Genomic DNA, 17335 nt, shown 5'->3' with positions numbered 1-17335 from the left:
AAACTTGGGAATGGTTAAAAAGCTTCAAAGTTGCTAGTAGTCTTCTTTTTCAGATACGATCCAGAAAGGCACAGTAGCAAGGATCCAAAATAGACTTCCATTTATTCCAGTGACTCACTGAGCTATTAGAAATGCAATCATTTATTGGGCTAATGGCAGGGGTTGGAAATTCATTGTGCATCATAGAGTAGAAATGTGTCGTTGGGAACACAGAAAGGAGAAAAAGGCATAATTTATTGTCTGGATAGCTCCGTGTGGTTAAGCCTCTAGAATTCACTTTCCCCTTTATTAATAGACAATAGCCCAGCGTTGTGTGTCAGATAGGAGTGCTCTATGGGTTATATACCAAACACAAGCCTAAAAAGTTAAGGAATGAAAATCTAAGGCTAATCATAGTACAATCCCTCGAATCCCCATCTAGCACAAGACTGTACACTGCTGAATATGTGCCACATTCTTAAACTCTGCCCCATGCCAGTCTAGCAGCATCTCTGCTCCCAAATTCCATCTACCAGAAACAGAGCTGGCTTCCTTCTGCACAGTTCAGTGAAACACCACACACTCCACTTTGGAGAAGGAATTGCTAGATGGCCTAGCATCCTGGCCTCTAGATGCTACCTCAATACAAATGCTAAACCATATAATTATTGAAAGACGTTTTGGGTCCAGATCCTCCCCTGGTGTAAAGCGGCATAGGTCTAGTGAAATCTATGGAGCTATGTTGATTCACACCCGCTGAGCATCTGGCCTTTTTGCATCCGAGACTTTGTGTTTGTAATCCACGGCATTTGCACTCAGGGCCCGTGCAGCTGCTTCCGTTCAATACGTGTTTAATTGTAATTAATTATTCCAGTATCAATTAACCATTAATGCTTCCTAGCGATTATTTGAAACCTGTGGGATCCCATCCTTAGGGTGAAAAATGAGTTATTAACTGCTGACGAGGAACATGTTTCCCATTAAATACATGGCTCCAGTCCATCATTTATTTTTCAGAGGATTCTCCCCCCTCCTTTCTTATTAATATTATTTGTCCAGTCCAGTGCTGCGGTATAAGTATTTGCTTGTAATTTGACACCCCTCCCACCCTGGTGTGTGTAGTAGGGGCGTTGTTGTAGCCTTATTGGCCCCAGGATATTAGACCAGCTTCTGTTGGTGAGAGAGACAACATTCCTGTGTCCTAAACCTTAACCTCAGATCTCTGTATCTCCAAGTTCAGGGGAAGTTCGGATCCAGATTCAAGTTCACTGCTAGTGCCAACCTTTGTTATAATGAACCGAATCAGAAACGTGCATCCAGGATCACCCAGAACGTAACACAGTGGATCGGACCTTAGTCTGGTACAAACAAAAATTTCTTTAGTGATACAAAGACATGAAAGGCTTGATGCAAAACCCAGGGAAGCCAGTGGAAAGATTCTCGTCAATTTAGGCTTTGGATCAGGCCCAAAGTTTGTACAAAACCACTTCATGCCATGTAAGCTTTAACACCCAGGAAGGTTATAATTAACAACAGCACCCATAGACAAAATGTCCCGGTATATCCTGTAGAGATTTCCCTTCTTTGGGTCATATGTGGAGCACAGTGCACATGTATAACTTCAAGTTATATTTTTTATGCAATTAAAGTAATTATAAGATGAGGCCTTCAGGTTCTTGAGCCAGTTTCCATTAGTGAATCTCTATTTAACTGGAACCAATTAAAAAACTCACTTTAATTGCTTAACTATACTTTATGTGAGGTTGAAAAAGCAATTTGGTGGTGGGGTTTGAAATGCTCCTCACCTGTTGGGAAGTTAATGTGGTCAGAAACCCTAGTGAGGGTGGGGATTATTATTCTTTTTGCTTTAAAGAAGAGAGACAAAATAGGAAGAATTCTTCTGCTAATGTGCAGAATCCAGATATAATGCTACCAGCTTTTCCTTACCACAGCTTAATAAAGTGGATCAGCTGACTCGTTAGCAAAAAAAAAAAAATTGTGTGTGGGAGAGGGTATGAATCAATGGCTTTGTGATGCTCACACTTCATTAATTGCATGTCTTTGTATGTATACATGCACACATGCATATCCCCACACAAGCAGTACCCAGCCCAGCTGTGCAACACTCACACTGAATCGTACCTTGATACACACCCAGCCTTATAGTGATCTCAGTGGCACTATTCATGTAGCAAAGTACTGTCATCTTTAGTGATAGCAGTCCAGCGGTTGTGGATAGCCAGGGATGTGGGTTCAATTCTTGTTCTGTCACAAACATCTTATGTCATCCTGAGCAAGTCACTTAGCCTCTCTGTGCCTCGGTTCCTCATCTGTAAAATAGGAACAATAGCACTGACCGATTGTTCAGGGTTTTGTGAGGATAAATTCACTAAAGACTGGGAGGTGCTCAGATCCTCCAGTGGCTATATAAGCACATTAAATAGATAGACCGGCACTTCGGGGTGTCCTTAAATTCTAACTTTAGATGTATATGCTTTTTGAGGAAGGCTGTCTCTTCACTGTGTGTGCGGGTATGGCGTCTAGCACTAGGAAGCCTTAATCCCTGATTGGTGCTCCTGCAGTACAAAGACTGGGGGATGCTAATGACCATCAATAGCTGTGATCGGGCATAATGCTGAAGGAGGCCATCCCGCTGTGATGCAACATTTTAAATTAAAAGTCTAATTCAGTTTAGAAAATAAAAATGAAGTTGACGGGGGGAGATTGTTGCACTGGCACCTCAGAGAATACAAAGGATTTAAGCAGGTGCTTAACCTTAAGCACATGCATAGTCCCGTAGAAATCAGGGTTTGATGCTCAGATTCTGCAGTGATTAATGCCTTCAAAATCCTGTAGATGGATTAGGCAGATGTCACGAGGTGTTGATGAGTTCCACGCACGAAATATATACTGCTCGATTTACGCACAAGCACCCCCAAATTACTGGTGCAAAAAAACCACTGCCATTCTGGTTTACTAGCATTTTGCACTCGTATAAATAACTACACAGGGGTGAGACAAAAGGGAATCTAGCCCGTTTTTAAAGTAGATTTGCAGAATGATAATTTACTAGGATGGACTCAATGGTAGATTTCGGGCATTTAACTTTACATACACAGGTCAAGTTGTCTGACCGTTGATTCAGAATACACAATAACATTATAGCCTCTGGGTTAAGACAAGGATTAAGTTTAATTGTGTTGCCATTGTAACCATCCATAGTAACTTTCTCAAAATTGGTAATAAACAGCCAATGTTTGATCTCAGCCAAAAGAGGATTATGTTTGAACTTATTTATTTAGAAAATTTTTATATGAAATTGGTTCAGCTGTCTTGGAGTTATTCATGGGTGGGAAAATGCCATATGTGATCCGTTTCTATAACATCCCATGTTGCAAAGGGCTTTGCAAAGATCAAATCTAAATAAGCAATAGATAAATGACCAGGAACAATCTTAAGAATTAGTATAAGAGAAACATTTTAAATTGTGTTTCACAATTGCCTGGAGTTGCGCCACCCGGGTGGATATAGGTTGAAGGTTAAACTTTGTTTAAAGGCTGTACAGTAGGTGGCAGAGAAGTGTTAACTATGCAGTAGACTCATCTTAGCTGCTTCATTAACACATAGAACAGGGATGTATTGAAGTTCACCAGCATTAGTAAATGTACTGCAAAATATCATCCCAGCAGCTTGCTGTTTTCCAGAAGGAAAGATCCAAGTTATCATAGGGGTGTTACACTGGTGTGGGATTTCTTATGTTGCTTTGGCTATCTGGTCTGTTATTGGACGGGTTGGCTATAACATTCGCAGCCTCTCTGAGAAAGGAATTGATTTATTCAGATTCTTTCCCTCTCGTCCAGAACAGAACTGGTGTTAGAATACTGATATTTTTTAAATAAATGGCTTAGTCCTATAATAAAATATTTTAAATGGGCTTCGGTCAAAGTAATTGGATTCTGTAATAGCTGATATCATGGCAATGTTGTTTGCACTGCTCTAGTAAAGACTGTTAATGCTACTATTATAAACCCCAGTTTTCAAGGATGCATTCTTGCATATGACTTTTATGTAAACATTTGTTCCAGGCTGAGACATGGCACATGACAACCTAGCCAAGAGTTTGTTTTTTTTAATGTTCCTGCAATGTATTAAAGCAATCCATTTATCATTAAACAAGGAGTTGGGGGTGTAGGTGGCTCAATGGGTTGTTAATGGGATATGGTGCTTTCCACCTGTAGTTTGAGGGCTCCAGTCTTCTCCAGGTTGGTGCAGATTGCACGTTATCACTGCTCAACTGCTGTTCGGTGGCCTTAGTGAAGTCAGCTGGTGGACCTGGCTCTAGGGTGACCAGACAGCAACTGTGAAAAATCGGGATAGAGGGTTGGGGGTAATAGGAGCCTATATAAGAAAAGACCCCAAATATCGGGACTGTCCCTATAAAATCAGGACATCTGGTCACCCTACCTGGCTCATTTCTTTACAAGAAGTAGCCTTCCTCACACCTGCCCTCCCTCTCCCCTCAATTAAAATCAGCACTCTTGTTAGTCTGAACCAAGTGGTCAGGAACCAAATGACATTGAAGTCAAATTAACCTCGTCTGCCCTAGAAGCAGCTCGTGTTGAGGTATGTTGGCTGAGTAACTTCCTCCGCCACTCCCACACTGCCAGAAGTGCACAGCTAACACCAAACAAGCCAGGCTCCTTAGCTCCGAGGACATGAACAGAGTCTCCCTAGTGAAGGATCCTTGCCCTCCCCAAACATGCTCAGTTCTTGGTCACCTGCACTCCTTGTCCTAAAAATAAGAGAGAGAGAGGGAGACATAGTCCGTTATGAATATAACCCTTCTAATTGAGAGAGAGAGAAAAAAAATCCCTCGGACCTTTCACAGGAAAGGCAGATGGTTTTTTTAAATTTTTTACAGTGGGATCAAAGAGTCGTCCTGAATGGTTTAATGACTTTCCTCTTTGGTTTCACACTGTATCATCCTGCGTTCAGCAGAAGTTCAGCAGAAAGGAGAGCAAGTGGTAACTCGCCAGTGGGTGGCTCTAGATCAGGATTCGAGACTGGGCCCGGCATTTCTTCTGTCTCATTCATCAACTAAGAATGCCTCTTGGAAGCTTTCCAGCTTGCTCTTCTGCTGCGGCTCCTGGGCTGTTCCCTTGAAATGGGGATGCTTTTCCTTTGACTTCCCCTTCTGGAATGCAGGCTGAACTGTTTGGGGTGCTGCCCCTGCACGAGTCCTTGAGGTGGAAGATGGCAACACTATGCAGGAAAATACGGTCTATGTATTTTCATTCCGTTTTCTTCAGAGTGGGGCAGGATGCCCTGAGTGTGGAACAGTTCCTGGCAAGCACCTGCATGGGTGACATCTGAAGGGCAGCTTTCCGGTTAAGTTCACAGAAGACCATTTCCAGCCACAGGCATTTGACTATTACTGGTTGATTTTCTTACAGGTTTACTGGAATGAATCTGCCCGCCCCAGTAATCAGCAGTAAAAACTGGCTGCGACTTCACTTTACGTCGGACGGCAACCACCGGCAGAAGGGGTTCAGTGCCCAGTATCAAGGTAACTGCTTATTGACCATTTTGAATCATTAACCAATGTTTTTTAACATCCTTCCTTTCAGCTCTAGGGAAAGATGCTTTAGCTTCAAAACTACACTCAACAGGCTAGCTCAGGTGCTTCCTTCCTCTTCCACATTTTTCAGCATAGATGGCCACCCTGGCAGCTTGCTAGGAGCACGAGGGCTGCCTCTCCCTGGCAAATAAATGTGCATATGTCTAAAAAAAATAGAAGCACACATCCGTTTGCTCTGTTTGCACTTGCCTCTGGCCTGGGCGCATTCTCTTTTTGTCAATAGCAAACAGCAAGTTAATCAGTTCTGTTTCCTCACCCTGAAGATGTAGGGAGAGAGTGTCTGCAGGATGCGTTTTCTCCTCACGGTGCAGTTGGGTACCTAATTTACCTCGCTAAGAGTCCATCTAAGTCAGTCTTTCTGTAATGATCCTATCAATTTGCTTTCTGCTTGACTTGGGGCAAATCTACGCTACTGTGTTACGTCGGCGCAGCTGCATCAGTGCAGCTGGGCCACCGTCGCACGTCTGGTGAAGATGCAGTATGCCAACGGGAGAGTGCTCTCCCATGTTATAATTACTCCCCCTCAATGAGAGGCGGAAGCTATGTCCGCGGCAGACGCGCTCTCGCCAACTTAGCGCTGGTATGGACAGAACTTAGGTCGATGTAACTTGCGTCGCTCGGGGGTGTGTCTTTTTCATACCCTGGAGCGATGAACGTTACATTGACTCAAATGTCGTGTAGACCAGCCCTCAGTCAGACTGTCAGAGCCCAGATTTATTTTGACTGATCCTGATTTAGATCTCACACTGTTTAAATCAAAAGTACCTGTATTGAAGGCGGTGAAGTTGCAAACTGGTACAATGGAGATGAGAATTAAAACCGTTGTGTTGAAGGCCTGATTTAAATGGTGGTGGTGGTAAGTCTCTCTGCCTGCTATAGAGCTAAGCAGCCCCAAAGCTCCATCAGGGGGTATGATGGACAACTCACTTATCCAGCCAAAGCAATGTGAGTTTTGTGGACATGATGTCCAGCTCTCTTTGGCTAGTGCACTGAGTGTGTGGGACTATCTCTAGTAGCATGTGGAGAGCTTTACAAATGTGTAGGGGATGTCAAATGTGTGTCATGTCCCCCTCTAGTGGCTGATCCACATGGAGGATATCAGCCTGCTATCGCTGCCAAATTCAGTTCATGTGGCAGAGGTTGATGCCGAAGGTCCTGGGTTCAAATCCTGACAATGAGTCAGGGTTGGGGACTGTGACAGGAGGCCAACATGGACTGCAGTTTAGCACTGGGATGTAAAGAACACTGTCCACTTGTGCTTTGGAAGGAGATGGTGTTTTGTCGTCTTTACAAAGAGATGCCCGATGAGTTGAGCTTTTTTTGTTTTGTTTAAATCATAGCACAGAGCAGGGATCTGTATGAAAAATAATCCTTGGGGGTGCAGCATTCAGCCCTGTTCAGAGGAACAGCTCAAGGCCCCTATGCCCCTTGTGGCCCACTTAAACTTTATTTTGAAGGCTTAAGTGGGATTTAAGTGACATGCAGGGTTTCTGTAAAGGGCTGAATTTCACCGGGGGTTTCTTAGGCTGTTACTGAGTGGGAATAGGTTGGGTCCAGTGGTTAGGAATGTAGCCTAGGATTTCAGACCCAACTCCAAGTCCCCTCTTTGCCACGGACTTCCTGTGTGACCTTTGGCAAGTCACTTAGTCTCTCTGTGCCTCAATTCCCTGATCAGTAAAATGGGATAAGAGCACTGCCCTGCCTCAGAAAGGTGTTGTGAGGGTAAATTAAAGATTGGGATGCACTCTGATACTACGGTGATGGGCCCAGTTAAGTACCCAAGATAAACAGAGTAAAACTGAGCACTATAGCAGCAATCTAACAGGATCAGCTAAGGTGCTACAGCGAAAGGGCAGAATTAATAGTTAAGAACATGCTATTATTACTTTGCACTGCAGGGTGCTTTACGGTTATTACTATGCAGGAATATGCACCATAAAAAAATCAATGAGATAAATAAATGGGGAGAGAGGCGGTTCCCACTCTTAAACATCTCCAAGGCATAGGCACGCAGGAAGCAGGAAGCTTGCTGAGATATATCCAAATGGCACCCTCCCAATTCTTCTGAGGTTTTCCCATTGCTGCTAAGCAAGTGACATGCCACGCCCTCGGTGATGAAAGGCTTGCCTGACGTAAGGAGCAAAAGAGGTGGCTATACAACTCTACCCATTTGCCTCTAAGGCAATGATCATCTCCAACAGACCACCTGTGACCTTGGCTTAAACCAGAGGGAGCTGCTTGTGACCGGATCCCCAGGGTTCAACCTGGATCTGTGGGACTGCTGTGCCCCCTTAACTCTCCAGCCTGGGCTGTCTCTCACAAAGCTAGGCCAGTGACAAGCAGCATACTCCTCCGGGTGGTATGATCACTCAACCATGAGCATGTGGAGACCCATACCCAGCTAAACTGCATGAATGCTCTCTAAGCCACTCATGAATTATACAGAGACGGACACCAGCAAATCACCCCCAGCTTTGCACCCCAGAAATATACCATCTCACACTGCTCAAGACTCCCTTGGACAGCGCAAGCTCATTAATTAGTTCGCCACCCCAACAAAGGGCAGTGGACGTACAACAGCCCTTGTTAACCTGAACTGAGATTTCCCCAAGCACTTCAACCAAAACCATGCCGTTTTAGATAAAATACAAAAGAGATTTATTAATTATGGAAAGACAGTTTTTCAGTGATTATAAGTGGTAGGCATAGAGATCAAAGTTGGTTACATAAGAAATAAAAAAAATAGAATTTAGACTGCAATTCTAACTTTAACAGGCTAAGTAAGATTTGAATCAAGCAGCTTTTCTCACCCTAATAGATGTTACGGGCAGCTCATAGTTCTTAATGCACAGGCTAGCTTTCCCTCTCAGCCTGGGGCCAATCTCCGCAGTTCCAAGTCTTTGTCTTCCAGGTGATCTTCCAGAGGTTGAGATGGGGGAGGAGAGAGGCCAAGTGGTGATGTCATCGACCCTCAATTATACTTTCTCTCCAGGTACTAGAAAGGTCCTTGCTGTGACATGGGTGTTCGGCATCCCCCACTGCGTGTGTGTCCTCTCTGAGAAGTGGATTCTTCTTGATGGGTCATCAACACCTGTCTGGCTAGGGATAGTTGCTCCTCTGTTGCCACTGGCTGTAGGGGTCTCCCACTTACCACATATTTCAGTAACAGTCCTATAGCAATACTTCATAACATCCATACACTGATGGTACGTGCAATTCAACAGGATATTCATGTTCAACAGATCAAGACGCTTGAAATGATACCTCACAAGGCATGCATTGTACAGAACATATCATAATCATCTCACAGTGGTGAATATGGGAGTTCCAGGGTGCTACTTTGAGGTACAGAGTATCACACTGCTCACTTCGCCCCCACGGGGACATACTCCTGTTAGGCCTCAATTCAGAAAATCATCTATATTTAGGAAATCACTTGCTTAACTATAAACATGCTTAATTCCTCTTGAAGCGAACTGGACTTGTATACATGCTTAAAGTGTTTAAGGATTTTCTTGAATAGGAATGAATTTAAGCATGTGTCTTCTAGTATCAGGGCCTTTGTTACAATCTCAGTCTGAGGTTTTCCAAGTACTGAATGGAGATGAATGAGTCAAACCCCACAGTCCTGCTTCGTTATTACCTCCTTTTGTACTGAAGGGAAACTGAGGCACAGAGTGGTTAAGATCCATACTTAAGGCCGCAGAGGGGCGATAGATCCCAGATGCCCTGATTCCCAGTCCCATGATACAGATACACGAAAAATCCTTCCCTTCATATAGCTCCAGAAATCACTCTAGTGGCCTTAATTTGGGCCTTGTTTTATAAATCATTTTTCAGTTCTTCCCCTCCCGTTGCATAGTCACAGTTTTAAATCAAAAAGCTCTGCCATAGCTTTTCGTTTCTAACATAAATTATTACACACCATTGATGGCTCTTGATCTGACATTTTCCTTCCACAGTCATGATTGCTGCTTTCTATTAAAACACCTGTCTGAATCATGCCTTTTTTCTTAAATAGAAAAGTAACGATTAATGTTATAATTTCCTCTGATTAGATAAATGTCAGGGGGTTCTAATCTAGTGAGCTCCTCGGAAAACGTTTTGTTGGATATAATGAGCTCTGCGTTTGTGTGTCAAGCGCTTAAAAGATTAACTTAAAAAAACCTTCACAAAATGGCAATGAGGCAGGACCTCGATTGAGGTGGTGGAGCGCATCCCATCTGCTGCACGTGTCATGCTCGAAAGGTGCATTTGTGCTACGAATTCGGCACAGGAGCCATTAGTATTAATGGGGCTTGGTGAGTGGGCATTTTTATCCTCTGTGTGGAACCTGGAGATTTTGCTATGGGTGCTTCAGTGAATTGAGAAATCAATGCGAGGAATATGTGATCAAAATTACAGCCAGGTAAATGTGCTCTGGGTACCCAGAACACACATCAGGATCGCTTGGGTTGGGTTTTTGCTACAAACTCTACACTAGCGGTGATGACACATTTAGATTCCTTTGGAAGGTTTGTGTTGCAGGTGGGGCTGCTCCATAGCGCTCCCTGCAGGGCCACACGTGGTACTGCAGGCACTCCCTGCTTTAGGCCACAAGTTCTGGCTACCTGCCACAAGCTTGGCATCAGTCTCTACACAGTTAAATAAAAATAACAAACTCAAAATTTCTCTCTTTGTACTTTTTAAATAAACAAACAAAAACTCAAAGGTTAAGTGCTTCATTTGCAGCACTTGAAGACAAGGCCTGAGTTGGCCCTAAAGTTTTGGGCTAGCCATGAGGTGCTGCTTCTCTAGCCAAAGCTCACCCAGTACTGTCCCTGAGAAAAAGCAGGCAAGCCCTTTTAACTGGCCGGCTGGCACCCAATTGGTCAGTGTCTCCTCCTGGCCCTTCTAGGCCTCTGGAGGATTAAGTTGTTGGTAGCCTGGCCTGACCTCAGTACTTCCAGCAGGGGGCAAAGAAGGTCTCTGTCCATTTGTGATGCAATTCTCTCTCTCTGTCAGGAGTCGGCAACCTTTCAGAAGTGGTGTGCCGAGTCTTCATTTATTCACTCTAATTTAAGGTTTCGCGTGCCAGTCATACATTTTAACGTTTTTAGAAGGTCTCTTTCTATAAGTCTATAATATATAACTAAACTATTGTTGTATGTAAAGTAAATAAGGTTTTTAAAATGTTTAAGAAGCTTCATTTAAAATTGTAGAGACCCACGGACCGGTGGCCAGGACCCAGGCAGTGTGAGTGCCACTGAAAATCAGCTCGCATGCCGCCTTTGGCACTTGTGCCATAGGTTGCCTACCCCTGCTCTATGTAGTCAGATAATCTCTCTTGAGATAATTTTTCAATGTGTCTATGGGTTGGTTTTACACATTTTTTGAACCAGTATAATTATTATTGATTTAGAAACTAAAATAGTTAAGATGAAGTGTTACATTCTCCTAGTCTAGATGCAGCTGTACCAGAATAAAGGTGCTTATATCACTCCACACCTATCCCATCTGTCATACATAGCTTCCGTTTCTAAACCAATGTAGTTATAGTGGCACAAAACAGTGTGTAGACCAGCCCCTCGACATGGAAAGAGAGTTTGTCTAGCTATGTAGCCAGAGAGAGAGAGAGTTATATTTGATTCCCTTGAAATAGTTCTGAAGGTTTGGTGGAAGCTAGTTTAGAGTTTGTAGTTAGAGCTGGGTGGGAAACAGTATTTCCTGTCCACAGTGGGATGAAACCAAGACTTTGCCATATTTATTTATTTATTTGACAGGGATCCCCACTCCCAACTAGCCAAGAGCCCAGTGATGATGGCATTTGGGATGCACAAGACATGGGCAAACCAGGTTCAAGTCTGTTCTCTAGAGCAACGAGCTGGACCCAGATCTCCCTTATCCTAACAGAGTGCCTTAACCATGGGGCTATTGGCTATTCTGGGTAGGTCTCTCTCTCACTGCTTTGGAGCAGAAATTCTCCCCTCGATCTGAGAAACCTTCCCATTGAAAGTGACTCTCTTGCGGGAAACGTTTGGGTTTTGATGAATTGGCATTTTTCAATGAAAAACCGTTTTGTCAAAAAAAAAAATTCCAAGCAGCTCTATTTGTAACACTCTCTCTCGATAAAATCTATCTCTACGTAGCTAGCTAACCCAGCTAGGTTTTTGTTCTATGCTCATCATCTGAACTCCATACAAATAATAAAAGAAACAGAGAATCTTAGATGCTCTCTGCCCTGCAGGAACTCTGATCCTCCTTGTAGTTTTTCATTAATAGCACATGGGATTCACAGGCCCAACATCTGATGGCATGACCCTTGGCAGTTTTACCTGAACTTCACTTAGAGTTATTGAGTTCATTGCAGCATGAATCCCATGCATGGTCAGAACTGAAGAAATCATTGATGTGTGAACCTCTGTGAAGGGAATTTGAGGATTTTCATACATCTCCCGTTCTCTGAAATGTGCAAATTGTCATACTTTGGATCATAGATAATTTAGTTTTAATAATGTCCAGTTTTCTCATGTGACCCTCCCACACAAATTCCTGCTACCCACTCTTGTTCTTCCACAATCTTATCACCCTAAAGCATTCAGAATCACGAATCAGGCCCCCAAAATCATGAGATTGGCTTAACAGTCCTGAGAATTAGAAAAAAAAATTGTAAATTTTGCGATCTCTTTATTTACTTTTTCATTTGCAGTGTTGTTGTAGTTGTGTAGCTCCCAGGATATTAGAGAGACAAGCTGAGTGAGGTAATGGCTTTTATTGGCTCAACTTCTGTTGGTGAAAGATACCAGCTTTGAGCTTACACAGAGCTCTACTTAAGGTCCTGAAAGCTTGAAAGCTTGGCCCTTCCACAAACAGAAGTTCCTCCAATAAAATAAATTACCTCACTCATCTTGTCCCTCTTATTTACTTTCTGATCTTTGTGCCTTTAAGGGTCACATTTTCAATATTTTTTTCGGCAACTGTGCGAGCTGGAAACTTTATTTTTTCAATCAAAAGTAGAGATTCCCACATATTCACATGACTCCAGGAGCTAAGGCTTTCAGAAAAAAACACAGAATATACTGAGACTCGTAGTAAGGTCATGATAGCTGGACACTCTGCTTCCAGCCTGGTTTTCATTGTAGAGTTAGTTCCATCCTATTCATAAAGACCTCAAACTGTGCAAAGATCCCATCTTTGTCCTTTTTTTAATGAGTTAGTGAAACCATCTTCCACCCTAGTGGGGCCTCAGAAGACTGTACCTCATCCTCTTTAAAAAAAAGAAAAGAAAAACTATAAGGTGGTTTTAACACAAATATTAAAGATACATAAATACGTGCAAAATAGGACATGTCATCAACCCACATGAAGCGCACAGCAAATAGTTTTAATCACCAAAGATGCAAACTGAGCAGAGGATTGCTGTAGTTCCAGGCTCGGGTTTTGAAATGCATAGATTTTATTTGTTGTCTGTTTTCCAAGGGTAGGGATGTAACTTATTAGCATCTGTGATGCCCCCTCTCTGTGACTGTCATCTGCATTTTCAGATTATCTATGACAGTGTTTCCCAAACTTGGGATGCCGCTTGTGTAGGGAAAGCCCCTGGCGGGCCGGGCCAGTTTGTTTACCTGCACGTCCGCAGGTTTGGCCGATCGTGGGTCCCACTGGCCGCGGTTCGCTGCTCCAGGACAATGGGGGCTGCTGGAAGTGGCGGCCAGTACGTCCCTCAGCCCGCGCCACTTCCAGCAGCCCCCATTGGCCTGGAGCAGCGAACTGCGGCCAGTGGGAGCCGCGATCGGCCGGACCTGTGGACGTGGCAGGTAAACAAACCATAAATTAGTGCTCTTTCTATTGACGTAGACATGTATAGGAAATTCATTCCTTTCAGTAGTAATAATCAGGCTTTGCTCTTCTCCAGCATCGTTCAACATGAAGTCTCCCCAGATGCTTTGCAAAAATTAATTATATCTTCCAACACCCCCAGCAAGAAAGGAAAATGAAGCAAAGAGAAGTCAGCGGTTTGACTTTCAGAGGTGCTAAGCGCCTGCCGCTCTGAAAATCAGCCCATAAGTACTCGTCCGAGGTCAGTGGCAGCTCAGTGGTTAGAACCCATGAGTCCTGACTTGGAGTCCTTTGCCCAAGGATGAAGTGTTGAAAGTGAGCTAATGAAAAAGCTGCTGAGTTTAAAACAATGCTAAATGGATCTAACTAACGATCTGGCTCCTGGAGCCCTCTCACCAGCACATATTTTAGGATCCCAAATTGTTTTTTAGCTGATTGTTACCAGCACATTATTGTATCCTATATTACTTTTTATCCCACCCCCCACCAGTCAGGAAATAAATGTGGGTCTAGTCCTGGCCCAATCAAGCCGTTGCAGTGCTCTGAAGGGCAGATGAACTGTGGTCTTCAATAATGGGTTGATAAACTGTGCAGAGAAGCCCTGAAAATATGACCCCACATTAAAACAAAGTGCCTCAGATATTCTTATTCTGTCTTCATCAGATCTGTCCAGCTGAATCCCAGATAACTGGGTGGGACTGCAAAGGAATACAGCATGCATTGTATCGACCTGCCAAATCCACTTTGGAGGGCCAGCCTCGGGAGTTTAAAATACAGGACCCTAATAATAGGAACCATTAAATCCTACAGGAGAATCATTTCACACTAGCTTTTCGAGTCCCCATTGGAGGACAGAGCTCACTGTGGTAGGGGCTGTACAAACACATCACGAGAGCCACTCCCTGCGCCAAAGAAGTTAGTCTTAAACAGATAAAAGAAGGGGTGGGAGAAAGGAAGGATTATTGTCCCCATATCGAGGAGGGAAACTGAGGCACAAAGAGATAAGTGACTTGCCCAAGGTCACACTTGGGGTTTGTGGTGGGGTCAGGAATTGAACCCTGAGCTTCTGAGTTCCACTGCAGTGCCGTAAACTCACAAAATCCTTCCTCTCCGTGGTAGGCCCACTACAGACCTGACTTAGAGGTGCTGAAATGTCAGAATCCGCATTGATTGTAATGGGGATTTTGAGTGCTCAGCAGCTGTGACAAACAGATCTGCACATACCCAGCTTAGCTATAAACGATGGCTACAATCTTTGAATTCGGCTTTGGAATCCTCAACCCTACAGAAAAGATACAGGTTTTGATTTGGCTGTTTGTTGCGATAGTGAGGAAATTTACATATGGATTTCATCTTGGATTCCAAAGCCTTTAATGTTTGAGGATGGCGCTTATACAGATTCATTTCTCTTGCGGATTGGTTAATTGCAGGCAGAAATGCATGCAGGTGGAAGGCATGTCTGCATACTCCGCTCTGCGTGCACAATTTCCAAGGTATCAAATGAGTGCCCAAACCAGCAAATAATCTGCTCCAGCCATCTGAATAGTGCAGATTGCTCACAGGGATTCCTACAATCACTCGCGCTTAAGGTTTCTTGCAAGCCACCTCTGTCTGTGTGCAGATCATGGTCTGGCTTTGATTTGGGACTGTTGAGTTCTAAGGGGAGGCGGTGGATGGTTTTGTCCCTAAGGCAAAGGAACCTCCCCTGTAGCTGGAAGAGCTGTGGTGTATGTATTTATTTAATTTTGGTATTTGTTAGTTTTGTTTGTTTTTTGGTTAAAAAATAAGTCAAGGTGAGGAGAGGGGAAATGAGTTTAAATTACAGGTGGAACAACAATCCTAAAACACAAGTTAGTTTGTGCAGGCCCACAAAATGGTTCAGGGAGTTATCAAATCAAATCAAATCAAATCCCCTGCCCCTTCCCTCCCCTCCCCCCAAGATTCCTCCCACCTTTTAAGCAACACATCGTAATAGGGCAAATGCAGGATTGGACTTGTCAGCCGGAAGAATCAACAGTCGGGAAAGAAGGAAACAATCTCCAATTCCAACATAGAGCTCTTCAGTAGCTCCCACAGCAAGTGGAATCGGGGATAGTGTAGACACAAGGAACAGATTTCTGCTTAAACGCTCTTTCTTTTATTAAAAGTTTTCCCCATGAGAAATCCCTATTCAAAAGCAACATGAAACCGCTGTTAATACACCAGATTGTCTGCTCACCCCAATCGCTTTGTAATGTCACACTTCAATTTGTCAAGAAATTGAATATTCTGTCAGATCTATCAGTTGTTTATGTACAGCAAAACCCTCCAGAAAACAGTACAAGTTTTGTTTGGCCAATTATCTTGACATGATCCTTTGAGGTACTGTTTTGCATCTGAACCTGGAAGAACATTGGGCCTTCCACAATCTGATTTTGTATTTTTAGGGAAGAGGGTGGTGGTCTTGCTTTTAAGTTATCCTAGTCATTAAAAAGAGAGAGAGAGAGAGAAAATGTATCTCTTGAATTGTGCTCTTTTAAACTGATGCCTTTATTACTGGTTACCCCTTAAGATGTTGCCAAAGTCTCCTGTGAAGCTTGACTTTCATAATTTTATCTCCATGTAATGAGCAAAATAAAGCATTAACTGGAAAACATCTAGGAATCTCTCTCCAGTTATTATTCCTAGAGGCCGAATGCAATTAGTGTAATATAGGGCACTGAAATCATGGGAGAGAGACTGTGGCTTACTAGTTAGAACATGAGACCAGGCCTCTCTGTAAGAGCGATGTGGTTCTGCCCACTTTGTGACACACTTTGTGATCTTGGGTGAGTCATTTAGGCCTAAATTTTCGACAGCGTGCACTAATTTGGGGGTAGCTCTGTTTTTAAGGCCCCAAAGCACTAAGCACGCTCTTAAAGTTAAGCTTATAGCTGATGTTCCATCGGCTTCAATAGGACTTAGGCATAACTTAATTGCTTTCCTGAATCGGGGTCTAACTAAATGCCCGACTCGAGACAGCCGAGGACTTGATTTGCAGAGGCCATGAGCAGGGCCGGCTTTAGGAAGTGCGGGGCCCGATTCGAATACCCAGCGACAGTCCGAGTCTTCGGTGGCACTTTGGCAGCCGCCGAAGACCCAGAGCGAGTGAAGGACCCGCTGCTGAAGTGCCTCCGAAGACCCGGACCGCCGCCGGGTGAGTAAAAATTAAAAAGTCAGGCGTTCTTCTTTAGGGCACGGGGCCCTCTTAGGCTCGGGCGCGGGGCCCGATTCGGGGAAATCGGGGGAATCGGCCTAAAGCCGGCACTGGCCATGAGCACCGACAGCACCCACTGACTTCAGTTGTGGTTATGTGTATGCATTGCTTCTTTGAAGCCATTGGGCGCTGCAGTTGGTCAGCACTTCAGTAATGTCTGCAATCAAAAGCACTGTCAATGCTTTGTAAAGCGTTAGGTGGATTGGGTTTAACCTTGTCTAAACTGTTGTGACCTCCATCCCTCGTGTACACTAGCTGTGAGAGACAGCTAAACAGTCCCGCCTCAGACAAAGGGGTTCTGTGAACTGGCCCAGTAATTTGGACTTTGTGGGCAGGAAGCTCCACAAGGCATTGTTTTTGTCTGTGTCTTTCTGTGTGTGGTGGGACGGAGGCAGCAGAAGCAAAGAGATACACAGGGACCAAAAGACACAGAAGCAGAGAGAGAAAAGCAAGCCAAGCAGCCGCAGGATGGAAGCACAACCTGGCCCTGAAATAAAGCTAAGAGAAAAGTCTATCTGGGTACAAAGCATCGGCTGGAAAGGCAGGCTTGGAACAGCGAACAAAGAAACCGTCTCCTGCGGTTTGATTCCTACTGTGTTCAGAGAAACAGGACTTTGTACATTTCTTGTAAATAAACAAGACTGCATCAAAAGACTCCATTATCC

At 43.9% G+C, this 17335-nt stretch overlaps 1 protein-coding gene across 1 annotated transcript in view; it reads left to right on the top strand.

Annotated features, from left to right (window-relative positions):
- CSMD2 (CUB and Sushi multiple domains 2) overlaps positions 1-17335 on the top strand; it is a 563976-nt gene that overhangs the window by 265018 nt on the left and 281623 nt on the right. The window contains exon 6 of the mRNA XM_065576901.1: positions 5433-5545. Within this exon, the coding sequence (XP_065432973.1) occupies positions 5433-5545 (113 nt within the window). The remainder of the gene's footprint in view (positions 1-5432; positions 5546-17335) is intronic.

Source organism: Chrysemys picta, chromosome 23 (genome assembly GCF_011386835.1).
Source record: "Chrysemys picta bellii isolate R12L10 chromosome 23, ASM1138683v2, whole genome shotgun sequence".
NCBI lineage: Eukaryota > Metazoa > Chordata > Testudines > Emydidae > Chrysemys > Chrysemys picta.
Note: the sequence above shows the minus strand (reverse complement) of the source record. Positions and strands in the feature narration are given on the sequence as shown.